The sequence below is a fragment of the Hemitrygon akajei genome, chromosome 11 (genome assembly GCF_048418815.1).
Source record: "Hemitrygon akajei chromosome 11, sHemAka1.3, whole genome shotgun sequence".
Classification (NCBI taxonomy): Eukaryota; Metazoa; Chordata; class Chondrichthyes; order Myliobatiformes; family Dasyatidae; genus Hemitrygon; species Hemitrygon akajei.
In genome coordinates this window covers 6,824,591-6,847,047 of record NC_133134.1, presented here as the reverse complement: position 1 = coordinate 6,847,047, position 22,457 = coordinate 6,824,591, and the positions used below count along the sequence as shown (strand labels likewise).

General features: G+C 42.2%; 1 protein-coding gene across 2 annotated transcripts in view; it reads right to left on the bottom strand.

Moving 5' to 3' along the window:
• Window positions 1–2,335: 2,335 nt before the first annotated feature.
• pms2 (PMS1 homolog 2, mismatch repair system component) overlaps window positions 2,336–22,457 on the bottom strand; it is a 39,356-nt gene continuing 19,234 nt past the window's right edge. For both annotated transcript variants that reach the window (XM_073060161.1, XM_073060162.1), the window contains 9 exons: window positions 20,200–20,297; window positions 17,331–17,430; window positions 16,306–16,390; window positions 13,759–13,911; window positions 8,762–9,641; window positions 6,747–6,914; window positions 5,572–5,672; window positions 5,174–5,343; window positions 2,336–3,370 (listed from right to left, as the gene is read on the bottom strand). In XM_073060161.1, coding sequence (XP_072916262.1) covers window positions 3,227–3,370; window positions 5,174–5,343; window positions 5,572–5,672; window positions 6,747–6,914; window positions 8,762–9,641; window positions 13,759–13,911; window positions 16,306–16,390; window positions 17,331–17,430; window positions 20,200–20,297 — 1,899 coding nt within the window. In that variant the 3' untranslated portion in view covers window positions 2,336–3,226. The remainder of the gene's footprint in view (window positions 3,371–5,173; window positions 5,344–5,571; window positions 5,673–6,746; window positions 6,915–8,761; window positions 9,642–13,758; window positions 13,912–16,305; window positions 16,391–17,330; window positions 17,431–20,199; window positions 20,298–22,457) is intronic.

The following is a 22,457-nucleotide window of genomic DNA, read 5'->3' as shown; positions in this document are numbered from 1 at the left end:
GCTCCAGGGCTACAGACACACTTCGGTTCCGAATGTCGTTGCTTGCACGATTTGTTTTTCTCCCCTCTCTGTGCGTTGGGTATTGGTCTTTTTCAAAATTGGGTTCTTTCTGCTTTCTTGCTTTGCGGCTGCCCGTAAGCAGGCAAATCTCAAGATTATATAATTTATACATACTTTGGTAATAAATGTTCTTTTCTTCTGTGTGATCAGATCGTTGTGACTCCGAGAACCAACCGTTGTTACAACACAGAACGGAAGAGACAATAGCATCATAGCATGGAACAGGCCCACGGACACAACTTAACCTGAGCTGGTCCTGTCTGGATCCGCATCAGTTTTATCATCACTGACATAGGTTGTGAAATTTTGTGACAGCAGTACAGTGCAATACATAAAATGTACTACACAGTACAAAAAAAGAGAGCAAAAGTAATGAGGTAGCTTGCATGGACCATTCAGAAATCTGATGGTGGAGGGGAATAACCTGTTCCTAAAACACGGAGTTCCTGTACGTCCTTGATGATAGTAATGAGAAGAGGGCATGTCCTGGGTGGCGGGGGTCCTTAATGATGGATGCTGCCTTCTTGAAACATCGCCTACTGAGGATGTTCTCAATTGCCTGCATTTGACCCAGATTTTACCAACCTTTCTTATCCATGTATATATGTCTAAATATTTTTTTAAAGTGTTGTAGCTATACCTGCCACTTCTGGCAGCTCATTCCACATACCCACCACTGTCTCTGTGGAAAAAGATGCCCCTCAGATCCTTAACACAAGAGATTCTGCAGATGCTGGAAATCCAGAGTAATACATACGAAATGCTGGAGGAGCTCAGCAGGTCAGGCAGCATCTATGGAGGGGAATAAATAGTCGATGTTTCGGGCTGAGACTCTTCAGCAGGACCCTGAACCTTTTAAATTCTTCTCCCCGCCCCCACCTTAAACCCATACCATACAGTTTTAGACTCTCCTATTATGGGAAAAAGGCAGTTACCTTATCTTGTCTCCTCATATTTTTATAAACCCCCGTAGGTCACTAGACACCCCAGCTTCCTATGTTCCAGGGAAAAAGTCAACTTGCCCTTTCTGTATGTCCATAAGATGCTACAAGTGTGAAACTACAAATGATTATTTTGAGATACAGCACAGTCACAGGCTGACGAGCCTGTGCTGCCCAATCACATCCATGTGACCTTACTAATCCACAAGTCTTTGGGATGTGGGAGGAAAGTCACACAACCATGGACAGAACATTCAAACTCCTTACAGACAGTGGAGGAATTGAATGCAGGTTGCCTTTCTACGACTCTTCATCGCATACTCTTAATATTTATTGCTTAATTATTTATTATTTTTTTTCTTTCTTTTTGTATTTGCACAGTTTGTTGTCTTTTCAACACTGGCTGTCTGCCTCATCGGTGGGGTCTTTCACTGACTATTATGGTTATTGGATTTAGTGAGTATGCCCTCAGTTCAAAGTACCGGTTGATAGGTTAATTGGTCATTGTCAATTGCCCCGCGATCAGGCTAGGTTAAGTTGGTTGTTGCTGATGGCGTAGCTCAAAGGGCTGGAAAGGCCTATTCCGTGCTGTATATCAATCTATCAATAGATAAAGAAATAAATAAAATGAAGCCAGGGTTGTACATGGTTACATATATTACTTCGATAATATATTTACTTTGAATTTTGGCACTGTAATAGCATTATGATAGCAGCTACTATTGTGCTGCCCTTGATCTAACCTAACCCCACTATCCTCTTCAGTATTAAGGGATTATTGATGATATGGGGGAACAAGCCAATTAATCCACTTAGCAAACCTGATTCTAGTCTGTCCAGAAACTGTCTTAGTGATTAGTTCAGAGACTGCAAAGTATTGAATTTTATCATATAAGGCACAGGAGCACAATTAGACCACTCAGCCCATTGAGTCTGCTCCACCATTCAATCATGGCTGAATTATTTTTCCTTTCAATTCCATTCTCCTGCCTTCTCCCCGTAACCTTTGATGCCTTCACTAATCAAACACGTATCAACCTTCACTTTAAATATATTCAATGTGTTGGCCTCCACAGCCTTCTGTGGCAATGGGAGGTTGATTGGTTCTTGATTAGCAAGGGCATCAAGTTATGGGGAGAAGGCAGGAGAATGGGGTTGAGACAGTTAATAAATCAGCCAAGATTGAATGGTGGAGCAGACTCAATGAACCTAATGGCTTAATTCTGATCCTACATCTTGTGGATATGATGTTTTTTGTGCTGATTTCAGGAACCACATAATGGGCTTAGTTACACATTATCGTCGAACTCCCAGTAAAGAATTCATCAGGATACTTATATTGCAAAAAGAGTACAAAATTTAAATTTTAATAGAAATGAAACAAAACCATGATATTTCTGCAACTGTAGTACTGTTTAAAATTTCACATCTTGTACACTGTTGCAAAGAGGGCAATTTACTACTGTACAATCTAATTACATCTGATGATAGAATAAGCCTTTGTCCCTCTCACTTAACGCTATCCCACAGGACGATGATCATTATCCTGTTCTTGATCCTCTGGTCTGAACACTCACAGGTATAATTACAAAAAGGTAACTGCTCAGGCTGCAGGCTGCGGTGCGAGGAGCGGGTGCAGATTTCTCCCCAAAGCTGTGCCAGTCCCTATCCTCTGCTAGCGACCCCCGTCTCCCAGCAACGGATCCCCTTGTGGCTCAGTGTGCGGAGGCAGCCTGTGAAGGTCAGGGAGAGCAGTGCCCATTGCTGAAAGGTGGGGCTTGGGGGCTACCAGTCCCACTATACTTGCACTCACCATTCTGGCCAGAATGTGGCCCTGGGCAGGCACCTGTGTTGCTCCTCAGCTTGGTCAGCTAGTGGCAGAACTCAGAGGCAGCCTCTGCACACTGAGCCAAGTGGCGATCTGATTTTTCATCAACTCCCAGCAGAGCAGCAAACAACAACAAGACGGGCAGGAGTTTATGCTAAGTCCCTAGCATTGTAGGACAGTTGGTAATAACTGTCTCTAGGCCAGGAGTTCTCAGCCTGGGTCCATGGACCCCTCGATTAATGGTCGGGGTCTATGGCAAAAAAAGGTTGGGAACCCTTGCTCTGGGCGTTGACCATTTTGTCTGCCATTAGCACTATTGAAACGTATCCTGGGCACTAAACCAGGGTAGTCATATCTAAGATTAACTGTTTAATATAGATGGTCCAGCCACACGCATTCATTCCACAGAAATCATGTCCAAGTTGACTAGATGTCTCATGGTTGGCCGTCCATGCGGGCAGTTCCAGGGGTGTTCTATCTCACCCATGTGTGTAACCAACTTCTTCATCTCGCTGTTAGTAAGTGCAGTCCCAATCATCACCTGTTAATAAAGAGTTACATAAGCTAAGTACATGGGTACCATGTTTCAGTTCAAGATCTTGCCTCAGCTATCTCCTGCTTTGGAGTTTAATTTTCTCAACTACACTGTGCCGAGGGTTTGTTGTTTCTAATACATATCAACAACTGGAATGTGAATGCGGGAGTTACAGAATATAGAACAGTACAGGCCCTCAATGATGATACCTCTTAACCTATTCTAAGATCAATCTAACCCTTCCCTCCCACATAACCCTCCATTTTTATGACATCCATGTACCTAACAGTCTCTTAAATACCCCTAATGTATCTGCTTCTACCATCACCCCTGGCAGTGTGTTCCACACGTCCACCACTCTGTAAAAAAAAAACACTACCTCTGACATGCTGCTATACTTTCCTCCAAACACCTAAAATTATACCCTTTTGCATTAGCCATTTCTGCCCTGGGAAAAAGGCACTGACTGTTCACTCTATTAATGCCTCCTATCACCCTTTACAATTCTATCAAGTCACCTCTCAACCTCCTTCATTCCAAAGAGAAAAGCCCTAACTCACTCGACCTATCCTCATAAGACATGCTCTACAATCCAGGGAGTTTCCTGGCTAAATCTCTTCTGCATGCTCTCTAAAGCTTCCTCATCCTTCCTATGATGAGGCAACCAGAACTGAACACAATACTCCAAATGTAGTTAAACCAGGGTTTCATAGAGCTGCAATACTACCTCATGGCTTTTGAAGTCAATCCTCATACTAATGAGGGCCAACACACCATAAGCCATCTTAACTATTCTATCAACATGTGTGGCAGCTTTGAGGGATCTATGGATGTGGATCCCTCTGTTCCCCTACACTGCTAAGATTCCTGCTATTAACCCTGTTTTCCACCTTCTTTCACACCACCACTAAACTGTTATAAAGGATATTCTATTTTGATTGTAATGTAGAATCGTACAAAATGCTAGCAACATCAAACATGTGGATAACTTTATTCATCCCAACACTGAACTGATTCCACAACCTATGGACTCACTTTCAAGGAGTCTAGAACTTATATTCTCACTGTTATTTAGTAATTACCTATCTATATTTAAAACTTAGTTTTTCTTTTTGTATTTGTACAATTTGTTGTCTTTTGCACATTGTTTGTCCACCTTTGTTTGTGTGTGGTTTTTCATTGATTCTATTGTGTTTCTTTGTATTTATTGTGAATGCCTGCAAGAAAATGAATCTCATGGTTGTATATGGTGACACAGATATTCATTCTTTCATTATGTTATGTTGTATGACGTGGGTGATGTTATTTTTCATGACCATGATTGTTCTTGGCAAATTTTTCTACAGAATTGGTTTGCCATTGCAGCTTTCTGGGCAGTGTCTTTACAAGATGGGTGAACTCCATCCAATACTCTTCAGAGATTGTCTGCCTGGCGTCAGTGGTCACATTACCAGGATTTGTGATATGCACTGGCTGCTCATACGACCATCCATCACCTGCTCCCATGGCTTCACATGACCCTGATCCAGGGGTGGGGGGGGGGGGAGGGGTGCCTAATAATGTGCTACACCTTGCCCAAGGGTGACCTTCAGGCTAGTGGAGGGAAGGAGCACCTTGCACCTCCTTAGGTAGGGACATATCTCCACCCTGCCACCCAAACATATACGGACTTGGATAATAAATTTAGCTTGAACATTGTACCTTAAACTTTGAACGTCCAGTTTAACAAGGATACAAATGCATTAGAGAGACGGATACAACGCACTGGATAGAATGTACTTACAAGTGGAAGTGTTAAGGAGCACTTACTGATTTCCTACAGGCTCTGGAAGCAAACATTTGCCTGACTCGTGATGGCCGGCACATCACCCCAGGGCTGTCGCTCAGCATGAAAATCAGCTCCTCGATATCCTGGACACCAAAAGTCCAGTTCTTGCTCATCGGCAAGGAGACCAGCTTCACTTTCTCTGCAGGAGGTGCTGCATTGAAAACCGCCAAAAACAGGAAGTAAAGCTGTTTGTAAGCAGGTGTTGCAATGAAACCAGCCACACGCACCTTGAGGGGCTGGCATTCAGAGAATCAGATTATCTCCCATATAACGCAAAATAAATTAGCAAGTTTACCAGCATTTGCAAAAATAACAAATCTAAGAAGAGACTTTTGAACAAACCTCTGGCCTATGTTTTAAGTAACAGGATCACACTAACCTTGCTCATTTATGATAAAATCAAACCCATTCTTTCTGAAGATGTCTATATTTTCCATCAGTATAGTTTCGTTCACTACTGTTAAATGAAGATTTTGGGGTCTAGAGTGGAAATAGAAAATGATTCTGTTATTAATAGAATTGTTATGGCACAGGAGGAGTCCATTTACCCCAGTGAGGCTATCCCAGCTCCTAGGACAAACTAATCATTTCCAATTCCTCTGCTCTTCCCTATAGCCACCATTTTTTTCCCCTCAAGTCACTATCAATTGAAGCATAATCAAGAGTACTTCAGCAAAGAAACAGGCTCCTTGACCCATCCCCTCCATGCCACCCTGGACTTTCCAATCCATCTACCTCACCCAGACTACAGTATATCCTCCAATCCTTTCTCATCCATGTACCTATCCAAACTTCTTTTACGTGCTACTACAAGACGTAGGAGCAGAATCAGGCCTTTAAGCCTGTCCAGTCAGCTCTGCCATTCAATTATGGCTGATTTATTTTCCTTCTCAACACCATTCTCCTGCCTTCTTGAAACCTGTAACACCCTTACCAATCAAATTCAAAAGGTTTAGAATAGATTTTAACAAATCTGGCAACTTGAGTTGCAACTACAAAAAAAATTAAGATGCATCTTAATAAAATACAATATCAACTCCATCATGGATGGTCCCAAGCTCGGCTGTGAAAGGAGGAGGATTGGGCATTGGGGTAGCAGCCCCATCCTGTAAAAACCTAGAGCTACAGAAACGCCAACACAAGCTCCAAAGGCATCATCATCCCTGGGAGAGGAAGGATCTTCCAAGATGGGCTACACCTGGAACAACTTGAAAGCTAGGACAGAGGAATCTGGTGAACTGCTGTCAAGGGCCTATGCCCTGGTAGGGTTGATTAAAGTAAGTTAATTAAATATCAGGTCCTCAATGTAAACTTGTCAAAGACAAAGAAACACAGGAAATAAAGGGGACTGGTTCCTGCCTTTGCTCCATCATTCAGTTGTGTTATGGCTGATTTGTGTCCTAACGACATCACCCACTTATGGTCCAAAGTTAATAATCATCTCAATATTGAAATTTCTTATTGTCCACTGCCTTTGAGGGCCAATAATTCCAAAATATCTAGCATTTAGTGGAATTTTTTTTTAAAGAAACGTATAAGAAAGAATCATCTTACGCTATCAGTCTTTGACCTTGAAGAACGGTGTGTTGCTGCAGCATTTCAAAGTTGTATTTCTCATCAGTGGCATGCTGGTCGACAATGAATAGGTCCGACCCAAGCTTGGTGATAATAAATCCCAGGTTAAACTGGCCAAGAACCTCCATGGTTGCAAACATGTCTTTGCTATAGACAGGAATAAACAGATCACTGAATATTTTGTAGCTGCAGTTTAATGGAGAATATTAATATCTCGAACAACTGCTTCATGGTCTCAGAATACATTGCACACAATCAGGAGAGCTCACCAACACCTCTACTTTGTGAGGAGGCTGAAGAGAGCCAGACTATGTATATCTGTACTTGTGTCCTTCTACAGATGCGCAATAGAGAGCATCCTAATATGCTACATCATTACATGATACGGAAACTGCACTGTGGTGGTCTATAATGGGAAGTCAAAACTGTCCAACGCATCACCGGCACCAGCCTACCCACCATCAAGGATATACTGTATAAACACCAGACACTACAATTACTTTTCCCAAGCAGTAAGGCTGATCAACATCTCCACCCACTACCCCACCCCTGCACTCCTAATCACCACTCCTTATCATTTCATGTTAGAGTCACCTTACATAAAGACACTTGTATGCCTAGTGTCACTTCATGGACATACAATTTATGTTTACAAGTTATTTATTTATATTGTGACTTTTTATTATTGTGTTTCATTTTCTGCTGCATCGGATCTGGAGTACCAATCATTTCATTCTCCTTTACACTGGTGTTCTGGAAAAGACACTAAACAATCTTGAATGTTGAACATTCCACTCACTAAACAGATTTGTAATGGTATGCGAGGTAATATATATTTTATCTTCAGAATTAAGTTTATTGTTCCTGACATATGTATTGAAGTGTGTTGTTTTGTGGTAGCAGGACTGTGTAATATGTTAAAATTACTATGAAATCCTGTACCACCACCTCTGACGAGAGTAATGAGAATCATCTTGCAGCCCTGATGCCACAATAAGTTGTTTGGCCCAATGGGATCATGCCAGCTTCCAGGGGGCAGCAGCCAATGCTACAGGCATGTACTGCACCCAAAGGATTTATTTTTATTTCATTTAGAGATACAGCATAGTAACAGGCTCATTCGGCTCAACAATCCCAGCTGCCCAATTACACCAGTGAGACCAATTAGCCTCCCAACCCATACGTCTTTGGACTGTAGGAGGAAGCCAGAGCACCCAGAGAAAGTCCAGACTCCTTACAGATAGCAGTGGAATTGAGCCTGGGCTGCTGGTGCTAACCACTACCCTATCATGCTGTGTTGGTAACTTTCAACAACCGGTATATTAATTTGCTCCTATTCTTCAGGAATTGAGAGTAAGTTTAGAAGCGTTTGATAGCTCTGAGCTGGTACTCGTTGGAGTTCAGAAGAATGAGGGGGATCTCATTAACACCTATCAAATATTGAAGGGCCTAGATAGAGTGGACTTTGAGAGGAAGTTTTCAATAGTGGGGGAGTCTAGAACCAGAGGGCACAACCTCTAAATACAAGGGCATTACTTTAAAACAGGGATGAGGAGGAATTTTTCTTTCAGCCAGAGGGTGGTGAATCTGTGGAATTCATGCCACAGATAGCTGTGGATGCCAAGTCATTGCGTATATTTAAAGTGGAGGTTGTTTAGAGAGGGCATTGAAGTTTATGGGGTGAAGGCAGGAGAATGTGGTTGAAGAGGGATAATAAATCAGCCATGATCAAAAGGTGGAGCAGACTTGATGGACCAAATGGCCTAACTCTGCTCGTATGCCCTATGGTCTTCAAATGTATCAATACTTGATAAGACTTGTAAAAGAACCAATCTTTGATTAGTCCGACAGAATGAATCTTAGTTATAATGTGTATAGTATTCTGGACTGTGTATAATATAATCTTTTCAAACAGATAACCAAGTGCCACGGGTGATTTACAAAGGCAATATCTCTTCAGATTTATTCACGCAAACACTGACGAATATCATTACCTGATTTCTTTCCGGAGTTCCTCCTCTGCTGCTTGGTTGTCTCCGGGGTTAATCTGGGCTCGAAATCGCCGGCTTCTCTGCGCCTCTTCCTGCTCTGCTTGCTGCATATTGATCACTTTCAGCCTTTCGGCAAGAAGGCTCATTGAAAAAGGGAGCTTTACAATCCTCTTACTCATTTCCACCGGTCTATCGACTTCCAGTTTCTGGGAATGTCCGAGACCCCAAGGCAAATCAGCATCTGAACCCTCAAACTTAGCGTGTTTTGCATTCTGGAAGTATGCATACGAGTGAGAATCCACCGATACCTGGTCGCCATTTCCTATTGGATTAGCTTTCTCTGCAGACATGGCAATGTTGGGAGTAAAGGCATCATAGATAGCTGCTTCAGTTTTCATTTCTTCATCCCCTTTCCGAGCTTCTGGGATGCTCTGCAGTACAATGGGTGAGCTCACTGCACTGTCAGAGGTCTCGCTACATTTGGCTGAAGTGCTGACCTCAGGCGTGTTACTGCCCATCGAAGAGGGCGTGGTATTGCCTCTTCCGGAATCTGTGTCACTCTCTGAGCTTCTGCAGCCTTTCTGCAATTGCTCACAATTTCTGGGTGGCGTCCCATCTCGGGGTCCAGTCCTGAAATCAGACTGAGGGCTGCTCTGCACGCGGTTCATCAAAAATGAATCCAGTTTCCGTTGCATCGGCAAATCCTGCCTTTCACCGTACTTAGATCTACAGAATGAGGACTGGTGTAGAGAGAATGCCTCACGCAATCTGGCAATACTTATATTCTTCTCCTTCTCTGAACGCACAGGAGCCGATCCACGCTCATTTGCAACGGAGGAATCTGGAATGACAGTCTGGGGAATTTTCTCATAGGTTGCCGAAACTGAAAATAGAAGTAGAAAATAAGTTTTCTAAAAACTGGAAACGACCTGACATAAGTTTATTATTTATTTTAATTATTTATTGCGATACAGTGTGAAATAGGCCTTCTTGGCCCTTCAAGCCGTGCTGCCCAGCAACTGTTGGTTTAATGCTGGTCTAATCATGGGACAATTTACAATGCCCAATTAACCTATCAACAGGTAGGTCTTTGGACAGTGGGATGAAACCGGAAGACCCAGAGGAAACTCACACAGTCATGGAGAGAACGTAGAAACACCTTACAGACAGTGGCAGGAATTGAAGTGGGTCGCTGGTACTGTAAAGCTCTGCGCTAACCACTGTGACCTGGAGAGCATGTTGTTTGAGGGCAGGTTCAGTGAACTAGGGCTTTCCCTCAGCAGCAAAGGAGAATGAGTGGTATCTTGATAGAGGCATAGATAGAGTAGACAGGCAGAGACCTTTTTTCAGGGTGGAAGTGGCTAATATGTGGAGTCATAATTTTATGTGGTTGGAGGAAATTATAGGTGGGATATTAGGGGTAGGTTTCTTTTATACACATAGAGTGGTAGGTGCATGGAATGAGCTGCCAGGGGTGACAGTAGAGGAAGGTACATTAGAGACATTTACGAGACTCTTAGATAGGTACATGAGAAAAATGGAAGGCTGTGTGTGAGGGAAGGTTTGGACTGATCTTAGAGTAGGTTAGAAGGTCGACGTGGATGTACTATGCTATAATGTTTTATGTTATAAAATCCAAAGGAGACAATTGTAGATTGGCAAAAGCAACCACTGGTGAGTCTCTCAACAATTTTTTTAAAAAGGAGCCAATTTTGGGCACACTGGCGAGGTCGTATTTACTACACATTCCCACTTACCCTGAAGGTTGCTGTTGCTTACTTTAATTAGAGATACAGCTTGGTAATAGGCCCTTTCAGCCCAATGAGCCCGCACCACCCAATTACACCCATGTGACCAATTAACTACTAACCCATACACTTTTGGAATGTGGGAGGAAACCAGATCGCCTGGAGGAAACCTGCATGGTCACAGGGAGCACCTACAAACATACAGAGAGCTGCAGAATTGAACCCAGGTTGCTGGTGCTGTAATAGCGTTATGTTAATTGCTACGATACTGTATTACCCTGATATTGAGAACACTAATTCTCTTCACAAGGAAGGACAAGAGTGTATCAGGTATCTTTCTAGGCATCTATTTATTTTTACATTTTGCATGCTACCAATTTTGCATTATTAATTTTTTTCTGGTTCCAACATAAGTTACCAGATTTACAAAAGTCTATTTAAAAGTTGTTGAATTTGATTGAAGACATCATAGATTAAAGGATAAAAGGCAGGAGAATAAAGTTGAGAGGAAAAATAATTCAGCCATGATTGAATGGTGGTGCAGACTTGGTGGGCCAAATGGCCTAATTCTGCTCCCATGTCTAATGGTCTTATGGTCCGTGACATCTGAGATGCAAACTCAATGCCAAAACTATTGTGCTTCATGCCAAAGGATAATGATTAATATTTTTGGTGACTGAAATTGACATATTTGTGAAGATGGAAGGTTTGAATAAAGGGTTTCAAATTCTAATTTTCAAGTTAATGTTTCCTTCACAATCTTGAAGTAAAATATTATTTATGATAGGATTCATGAACAGTTGTCAGAGTTACACATATATATGAAACACAGATTTATTACTGCAGAGAAAGAGACCACTTATTCCAGCTAGCCCCTGTACAGCAATATATTTTGTCTCACTCTGTACAGTGTAAGTTTTTCACTTGTACTCATCCAATTCCCTTTTGGATACACAGATCAAGATGTACAAGAATTTGAGTGTTGGAAACAACCTCCCCTCCACTGACTCCACAATTTGTATCCACAATTCCTGCGGTTTCTACCTGACATTTCTATGGCAAAGTTCCTTGCTGTTATGGAAGTAGGCAGGAGAATGGGGTTGAGAGAGAAAATAAATCAGTCTTGACTGAATGGTAACAATTCTAGAGCCCACAGAAAATCGCCAGTGATCGCCGGCACCATCTTGTCATTGAATTATCCATCATCAGAGATCCTCACCACCCAGGCCATGCTCTTTTCTTACTGCTGCCATCAGGTGGAAGGTACAGTCGGCCCTCCTTATCTGCGGGGGACTGGTTCCGGGACCCCCTGTGGATACCAAAATTCGCGGATGCTCAAGTCCCTTATTTAACATGTCTCCGAGCGGTGGACATTAGGACCTGGTGGCGCAGCTCTGAATCCGCAGTTCTTCTGTTCACGAAAATAATCACGATCGTGATTGAAAATAAGGTGGAAGTAATAAAGCGATCGGAACAATTTTAATGGAGAATGTGAAAGGCCCTGCCCCGATGAAAGCTACAATTATTAATAAGCAACACAGTGGTTAAATTATTGAAATACATATGCTTCTTAAGTGTTTTATATGCATAGAAAGGTAAAATATGTACTATAGACTAAGAAAAACTTTTGGCTAACTGACACTAAATAATATCGGATGTACCTGTTCCGACTTCAAATCCGACTTAAAGACAGACTCAGGAATGGAACTCATTCATAACCCGGGGACTGCCTGTACTTTTAAGTCATTTCTAGATTACTTATAATACCCAATACAATGTAAATGCTATGTAATATTTGTTATACTATATTGTTTAGGGAATAATGACAAGAAAAAAATAGTCTGTACATGCTCAAGCAACGAGTGCTAGAGAGAGAACTTCCGGGTTTTCCTGATCCGCGGTTGATTGAATCCGCAGATAAGGAGGGCCAACTGTACAAGAGCCTCAGGTCTTGCACAACTAGGTTCAAGAACAGTAACTACACGCTCTTGAACAAAGGGGATAACTATATCCTCTTGTCCATACATTCCCACAATTGAACGATCTCACTTTAAGGACTCTTTATCTTATGTTCTAGTTATTTATTGCTATTTATTTATATTTGCATTTGCACAGTTTGTTGTCTTCTGCACTCTGGTTGATCTTTCATTGATCCTGTTATAGTTACTATTCTATAGATTTGCTGAGTATGCCCGCAGGAAAATGAACCTCAGGGTCGTATATGGTGACATACATGTTCTTTGATAATAACATTTACTTTGAACTTTGAATAGTGGAGCAGACTGCTCCTATGTCTTAGAATTTTATAAACCCAGTCTACACTTCCTGCTGCATCAGTAAAGCAGTCAACATAATCAAAGACCCCTCCTATCCTGGCCACTCTCCCTTCTTTCCCTCCTGTCAGGCAGAAGATACAAAGGCTTCAGAACACATACCATCATGACCCAAGGACTGCTTCCACCCCGTTGTTATCAGACCTCTTGTACGATACCCTTGATCTCTCAGTCTACCTCATCGTGGTCCTTGCACTTCACTTGCCTACACTTTATCTGTAACTTTAACACCACGTTCTTCATTGCTTTCTACCACCTCACTGTACTTATGCATGGAATGATTTGTCTGGATGGCATGCAAACATACACCTAGTTGTTGGGTTCGGTGTTGCTCTGTTGAACATTGGGGGCATGTTATGTAGGTGCGAGAATGTATGTGACACTTAGATTGTGTTGGTTGTTAACATAAACAACACATTTCACTGTATGTTTCATTGTACATGAATGAATCTGAACATAAGCTTCTCACTGTATCTCAGTACACACGACAATAACAAACCAATTATCAATAAGGCAATCAATACCTCAGTGCTGTTCACAATTGTAACCTACTCTCAAATTTATTTAGAGATACAGCACGGTAACTGGCCTTCTGACCCAACAAGCCCACACTGCCCAATCACACCCATGTGACCAATTAACCTACTAACCCGCTTGTAGTTCACTGGAATGTGGGAGGAAACCGGAGCATGCAGAGAAAGCCCACCCAGTCATGGGGAGAATGTACAAACTCCTTAAAGACAGCGGCGGAAATCGAACCTGGCTCCCTGGCACTGTAAAGCATTGACATAGCCACTACACTACTGTACCAGCCCTATTACAATAGTAATTTTACTTGTATTATTCCATCTCAAGTTTTCATAGTAGCAATTAGTTTTTTTTTAAAAACCACACAATTAACGAACATTGTAATTTTTACCTGCGTTCTGATGAAATTTCTGATTAACATTAAGCTTGTTCGCATCAGAATTGTACATCTGAGTAAGAGACGTTTTCAGGATTGCGAGAAGGAGCTTTTCATCCTGAAGAAGAATTTGTCTTTTGTCTGGTGTGACATTGACATCAACACACTCTAGAAATAGTAAAACATATCTTAATGAATAACACCATTTTCAGTGTGGATACAGTGTTCTTTAGTTGATAAATCATTGGTCGATGAACACCAATGTGCAATTCCTTATACAGATGCACAGTGGAAAGCACCTTAACATTCTGCATCACCATGTGGTATGGAAACTGCACTGCAGAGAATGGAGGGCTCTACAATGGGTAGTCAAAACTGCCCAACCAACATCAAAGGCATATTTATAGAATTCTATTTTACTGTCATTACGCTGCTGGCATTTAGGGCAGCAATGAAAGTCCTTTATCTTTGGTGGATTCAGGGCTTCCTTCATCATGTCAGTAGCTTGGTTATATTTATAGAAAGGCGGCGGAAAAAGACCAGTAATATCAATAAATATTCCCCCATTTCCCCCCCCCCCCCGCCCATGTAGTTTGTCCCACACCCATCACGGAGGAGACTACACTGCATCCACACCAGGACCATCAGACTCAAAAACAGTTACATCCCTCAATCCGTCAGGCTGATCAACACCTCCACCCATTAACTCACCCCACCACAACCCCATGACCACTATATACACATCACCTAAATGTCACTGGATGTACATATAATCAATCTATGTATACAACAGTTACTTGTACACTTGTACATCATATTTTATAGGAACGCTTTTTTATTTATTGTGTTCTTTATGGTTATAAAAAAGAAGTGGGAGTCTAAGACCAGAGGACACAGCCTCAGAATAGAGGAGCATCATTTTCCAACAGAGCTGTAGAGGGATTTCTTTAGCCAGAGGGTGGTGAATCTGTGGAATTCATTGCTACAGATGTCTGTGGAGGCCAAGTCATTGGGTATATTTAAGTCAGAAGTTGTTAAATTCTTGATTGGTCAGGGCATGAAGGGATACGGGGAGAAGGCAGGAGACTGGGGTTGAGAGGGAAATGGATCAGTAATGATGAAATGGCTGAGTTAACTCGATGAGCCAAATGGCCTAATTCTGCTCCTATATCTTATGGTCTTATTGTGTTTTCTACGCTACATCAGACCCTGAGTAACAATAATTTAGTTCTCCTCTACACTCATGTATGTACTGAAGAATGACAATAAACAATCTGAATCGAAAGTAAGTCCAGAACTCCTATTAATCCACAAGTTATTTGTTCCTCCCAATTTAAAATAAATGAAAATCAGTTCCCATATCTTTCATCCAAAGTTCTCATAGAAACATAGAAAAATTACAGCACAATACAGGCCCTTCGGCCCAAAATGCTGTGCCAAACATGTACTTACTTAGAAACTACCTAGGGTTACCCATAGCCCTCTATTTTTCTAAGCTCCAGGTACCTATCCAGGAGTTTCTTAAAAGACCCTATCGTATCCACCTCCACCACAATCGCCGGCAGCCCATTCCACACACTCACCACTCCCTGTGTAAAAAAACTTACCCCTGACATCTCCTCTGTGCCTACTTCCAAGCACCTTAAAGCTGTGTCCTCTCATTATAGCCATTTCAGCCCTGGGAAAAAGCCTCTGACTATCCACATGAACAATACCTCTCATCAACTTAAACACCTCTATCCGGTCACCTCTCATCCTCCGTCACTCCAAGGAGAAAAGGCCAAGTTCACTCAACCTACCCTTGTAAAGCACACTCCCCAATCCAGGCAACATCCTTGTACATCTCCTCTGTACCCTTTCTATAGTTTCCACATCCTTCCTGTAGTGAGGTGGCCAGAACTGAGCACAGTACTCCAAGTGGGGTCTGACCTGGGTCCTATATAGCTGTAAAATTACCTCTTGGCTCTTAAACTCAATCCCACTGTTGATAAAGGCCAATACATCATATGCCTTCTTAACCACAGAGTTAACCTGCACAGCAGCTTTGAGTGTCCTATGGACTCGGACCCCAAGATCCCTCTGATCCTCCACACTACCAAGAGTCTTACCATTAATACTATATTCTGCCATCATATTTAACCTAATAAAATTAACCACCTCACACTTATCTGGGTTGAACTCCATCTGCCACTTCTCAGCCCAGTTTTGCATCCTATCAATGTCTCGCTGTAACCTCCATACTATCCACAACACCCCCAACCTTTGTGTCATCAGCAAATTTACTAACCCATTCCTCCACTTCCTCATCCAGGTCATTTAAAAAATCACGAAGAGAAGGGGGTCACAGAACAGATCCCTGAGGCACACCACTGGTGACCAGCCTCCATATGACCCGTCTACAGCCACACTTTGCCTTCTGTGGGCAAGCCAGTTCTGGATCCACAAAGCAGTGTCCTCTTGGAACCCATGCCTCCTTACTTTCTCAATAAAGAATAAATACCTCCTTACTTTCTCATCTTTGTATATTTGGGAAAAATTCTTAAATATACTTTAGTCACTTACCAGAACCCACACAGACATTCAGGACAACAAATGGATACTGATGCCTGTTATACATGTGATATACTTCGTTTATGAGTTTTGAAACCTGAAAGGAAAAATAATTCTGTAAATTGTCAGGAGAAAAACAATGATATATAATGATTTTATGTATCAGTTGAACAATTTCTTATTTTCATCTGGGGGATGGGAGGCAGAGCAAACAGGGCAACACACAAATGAGCTGGAGGAACCCAGCAAGTCAGGCAGCGTCTATGAAGGGAACTGGACAGTTGATACCTTGGGTTGAGACCCTTCAGCTGGACTGGCCAGTGCTGATGAAATGTCTCAACCTGAAATGTCAGTATCCTTACCCCCTTCTCTTCTCCTCACCTGTCCATCACCTCTCTTTGTTTCCATTCCTCCTTCCCTTTCTCCATGGTCCACCCTCTCCTCCTTCTTCTTCAGGCCTTTAATTCTTCCACTGCTTCTCTCCCAGCATCAGTGGAGAGGAACAAAATCACTGTTTCAAGCCAAGACCCTTTATTGGGACATAGATGCTGCTGATCTGCTAAGTTCTAGCATTTTGAATTTCCAGCATCTTCAGAGTCTCTTGTGTTTTAGACCACCCACTTCTCACTTCATTCCCCCTTCCCCACCCACACATCTTTCCCCTCACCTGGTCACACCTGTCACTTGCTAGCTTGTATCCCTTCCCCTCTCCCCCACCTTCTTATTCTGGCCTCTTACCTCTTCCGTTCCAGTCCTGATGAAGGGCAATGGCACAAAGCATTGACTGGTTATTCCCCTCCATCCATGCTGCCTGACCTGCTGAGTATTTGTGTGGGTTAATCTCTATTTTTTTTCTTGAAAATCTAACCAAGGAGCGGATGCAACTAATACTGTTTATGGTCATTGTTATTCAAACAGCTAAATTGTACAGGACCAACAGGAAGATTGAGTCGACTGTAGTCATTGTGACGGCGTGCATGCAGACAGCACTGTTGTTAGTTACTTCAATTTAACAATTTATCATTCGCTGCTGTTACCTTTACTGGATCACATGGTCGCTGATTGATGAAGAAAAACTGTCGGTCTGTTGTACTCCTACCAACTCCATGGTCGCTACGAGACACAAAACCTGTGATCCTTCAGTGCATCACAGAGAAGAAAATCACTGTTATAGCACATAAAGTTATTAAATGTGTAAACTCACTTTTCCAAAAACTCCATTCTAGAAAGCACTACAGGACTATTACAACAAAAGCTTCACATCATCTTAAAAGTTTCTTCTCCCAGGCAGTTAACCTGATCAACCACTCCCCAACCCCATTCCATTACGTCAGTCACTGCAGTGTAAACATTTTAAAACAATTTTTACTATTCTGTTTAAATTGTAAATACATGCTGATAGTCATGGAATTATGCACTTATCTTATATCCATACTTTAACCTCTAAGTTTATTTTTAATTAGTTCTCTACTTTTTATAATCGTTGAATCGTGTTTTTTATGTTTGCAACACAAACACACCACAGCAAATTCCTAATAATTGTAAATACATATGGTGATTAAAGTTGAACCTCGATCCTAGTTTTGTTCACATTATTTAATAGCAATGTATCTGCATTTCAGGAGACCATTAGGCATATGTACAGAATTTGGCTATTCAGCCATGTGAGCGTGCTCCGCCTTTCCCTCACAACCCCATTCTCCTGTCTACTCCCCGTAATCTCTGATGCCCTTACTAATCAAGAACCTATCAACCTCCTCCACAGCCATATATGGCAATGAATTCCACAGATTCACCACCCTCTGGCTTAAGAAATTCTTCCTCATCTCTGTTCTAAAGGGACATCCTTATTTTAAGACTACCCTCTCGTCCTAGACTGTTGAAAACATCCTCTCCACGCCCACTCTCTCTAGGTCTTTCAATATTGTGTTTCAATGAGATGCCCTCATCATATTTCTAAACTCCAGCAAATACAGGCCCAGAGCTATCAAATGCTCCTCACACATTAACCCATTCATTCCTGAGATCATTCTCATGAGCCTCCTCTGGACCCTCTCCAGTGCAACTCGTTCATTTGTTATGTGCCATGTCAAATGACATGAGCGATCGTGATCTTTTCATGATCATAAATGTCCTTGGCAAATTTTTCTACAGAAGTGGTTTGCCATCGCCTTCTCCTGGGCAGTGTGTTTACAAGATAAGCGACCCCAACCAACACTCTTCAGAGATTGTCTGCTTGGTGTCAATGGTCACATAAACCAGGACTTGTGATACACATCAGCTGCTCATACAACCATCCACCCACCAGCTGCTCCCATTGGTGGGGCTAAGAATGTGCTACACCTTGCCCAAAGGTAACCTGCAGGAGGGAAGGAGCACCTTACACCTGCTTTGGTAGAGACACATCTCCACCCCGCCACCCTCCAATGCCAAGCACATCCTTTAAGAGGAGTTCAGAGGAAGCTTAATAAGTTGATTTGCAGGTTGAAGGAATTGAACATGAGGAAGGATTGAGCAGGTTGGGGACATAAAAGCCCACAGATGCTGGAATCTTTACACCAGCCAATCCCCGCTCCACTCTTATTTTAGCCTGAAGCATTGACTATTTCCCCACCATCCCCACAGATGCTGCTCATCCCGCTGAGCTCCTCCAGCAGGTTTGTTCAGTTCCATGGTAGATCGTTCATTCGGCAATGCTGGCTCAGATTTCCATTCGTGTGACCTGTTGCTCAACATTCCTCACATCTCTACATCTTGCAATTTTTAAACTAATTTGTCTAACTGCTCTCAGCAACCTACAAACAAGACTACTTCTACAACTTATCCCCACGGTAACCCTCCCCCTATCAGTGATATTCCCTTTTTCCTATCCAACACTTTTCCCACTCATCAGTTTGAAGCTGCAGGAAGTCAAACTTGTTTTTTTTTTAAAGATTTGAAAGGTCTTTGACCTGAAATGAGACCATAAGACGTAGGAGCAGAATTAGGCCATTCAGCCCAACAAGTCTGTTCAACCATTCCATCATAGCTGGCTTATTTACCATCTTCAATTCCATTCTCCTACCTTCTTCCTGTAACCTTTGACATCTTATTAATCAAGAACCTATAAACTTCTGCTTTAAATATATCCAATCATTTGGCTTTCATAACCATCTGTGGCAATGACTTCCACAGATTCACCAGCTTCTGCCTTAAGAAATTCCTCCTCACCTCTGTTCTAACAGGCACCTTCTATTTTGAGGCTGTGCCCTCTGGTCCTAGACTCTCCCACTATAGGAAATATGCTCTTTTCATCACTCTATCTAGGCCTTTCAATATTGATAAGGGTCGATGAGATTCACCCCCCCCCCCCCAATTCCCCTAAGTATAGGCCCAGAGCCATCAAACACTCCTCATACCATATCATTCCCGGGATCATTCTCGTGAACCCCCTTTGGACAAATAAAGCTAATCTTTAAGTTACATAAACACATGTTAATGCCACTTTTTTCAGATAATGAACAATTGGAAAATGGTCGTTTGGTATCCAAATTACCTGTGGTAGAGATGGGTGACAGAATAGTTGTGGGAAGTTAATAGGCATGAAATAGAGGAGGTATTGCAGGGAATTCAAAATGCATGTAGTGCGCAGCACAGATAAACGTTAAACAGCTTACTGTCCTGGTGACCAAACCTCAGTGATGGCAGGTTATCCATTAGTCTCACAGCCCAAGGGAAGAAGCGGTTACCCGGTCTGACAGTCCTAGTCCTGATGCTCCTGTACCTCCTTCCTGAAGGTCGTGGGTCAAAGAGATCGTGGGATGGGTGATAGAGATTCTCAATAATGCTTTGGGCCCTTCGTCTACAACACTCCCAGTAAATGTAAAAGTTAATGTCAGATTGTGGTAACTATCGTTTGTTACTTACGTGTACAGGTTTTCAGGGATATCAACGGGATTAATTCCATAATCTTCGCAAATAGTTTCACTAGGACATTGCTGGACAAAGGGGACAAGGCTCTGTAACTGAAAATGGAAAATAAATATAAGACTACAAAAAAATCATTGTGCACATAATTTTAATTCTGTCCAAGTTACACAAAGTTTGTACATTCTCTCCGTGACTGCGTCAGTTTCCTTTAAGTGCTCTGGTTTCCTCCCATGTTCCAAAAATGTATGGGAAGGTAGTTTAATTGGGCACATGGGTGTAGTTGGGCTGCGCAGTCTTGTTGGGCCAGAAGTGCCTCTTACCATGTTGTATCTCTAGATTAAAACAAAATAACCTTATACTTGCCATTATAAACACTTCGTTAGTATCCAGAAATATGGTCTTATTTACAGTGCTCTTCAACACTATTTTAAATGGCACAAAATACATCTGAAAGAGCAATTCCTGTCAGCCCTAACCTACAGGAGACCATGCTTAAAATCCCACTATCAGTTGTAAATGTATTTTTGAATTTATGTAATTTGCCCAAGTTCTTGAAAATCTATCCCCTGGCCTTTCCCCACAAACGTGCATCTTTTCAATTACCGGTACTTATCCAATTCCTTCTTTATTAGAGCATTTGTTCCCAGTATCTTTTCAGGCAACAACCTTTCTCCCCTTTCTCTCCCTAACAGGTTACTCAGTGGGTGAGAATAGTGTCATGGATCTTCAGCTTCCAGCTACCAAGCAGAAGGCCAGTCAGGCTTTAAAGGTTGTCAGAGCAAAGGAGGATGAGAGGTGTACAAGATGAGATGAGGCACAGATCGAGAGGATAGCCGGAGACTTTTTCCCAGGGTGGGTGGAAAAGGCTAATACAAGGGAGCATAATTTTAAGGTGATTGGAAGAAAGTATGGGAGGGAAGTCAGAGGTAGGTTCTTCACACAGAGTGCTGGGTGCGTGGAATGCTCTGGCGGGGTGGAGGTAGAGGCAAATACATTGGGGCATTTAAGAAACTCTTCGATAGGCTGATAGATGATATAAATATGGAGACCCGTGTAGGATGGAAGGGTTAGATTGAGTTAGATAGATAGATAGATAGATACTTTATTCATCCCCATGGGGAAATTCAACTTTTTTTTCCAATGTCCCATACACTTGTTGTAGCAAAACTAATTACATACAATACTTAACTCAGTAAAAAATATGACATGCATCTAAATCACTATCTCAAAAAGCATTAATAATAGCTTTTAAAAAGTTCTTAAGTCCTGGCGGTTGAATTGTAAAGCCTAATGGCATTGGGGAGTATTGACCTCTTCATCCTGTCTGAGGAGCATTGCATCGATAGTAACCTGTCGCTGAAACTGCTTCTCTGTCTCTGGATGGTGCTATGTAGAGGATGTTCAGAGTTTTCCATAATTGACCGTAGCCTACTCAGCGCCCTTCGCTCAGCTACCGATGTTAAACTCTCCAGTACTTTGCCCACGACAGAGCCCGCCTTCCTTACCAGCTTATTAAGACGTGAGGCGTCCCTCTTCTTAATGCTTCCTCCCCAACACGCCACCACAAAGAAGAGGGCGCTCTCCACAACTGACCTATAGAACATCTTCAGCATCTCACTACAGACATTGAATGACGCCAACCTTCTAAGGAAGTACAGTCGACTCTGTGCCTTCCTGCACAAGGCATCTGTGTTAGCAGTCCAGTCTAGCTTCTCGTCTAACTGTACTCCCAGATACTTGTAGGTCTTAACCTGCTCCACACATTCTCCATTAATGATCATTGGCTCCATATGAGGCCTAGATCTCCTAAAGTCCACCACCATCTCCTTGGTCTTGGTGATATTGAGACGCAGGTAGTTTGAGTTGCACCATATCACAAAAATGTAAAAGATGGGCCAAAAGGGTTGACTTGTTATGCAATGTTCTATATTCTTCTATTAGCTCTATCTCAAACTGGGAAAAAGTTTCTTGTTGTGTACTCGATCTACGCCTCATATCATCTCTATCAAGTCACCTTTCATACTCCTTCTCCCACAGGAGAAAAACACTAGCTTGGTCAACCTATCCTCATAAGACATGCTATGAAGAAAGTTTAGATTGATCTCAGAGTGGATTAAAAGGTTGGCACAACATCACAGGCAAAGGGTCTTTGTTGTAGGGTTTGGAGGCTTGCAAGTAGTAAGGTGAAAAGTAAAAGTGGCAGGCAGGCAAATCCAGGGCAAAAAGCAAAAAGAGCCACTTTTCAACATAACTGT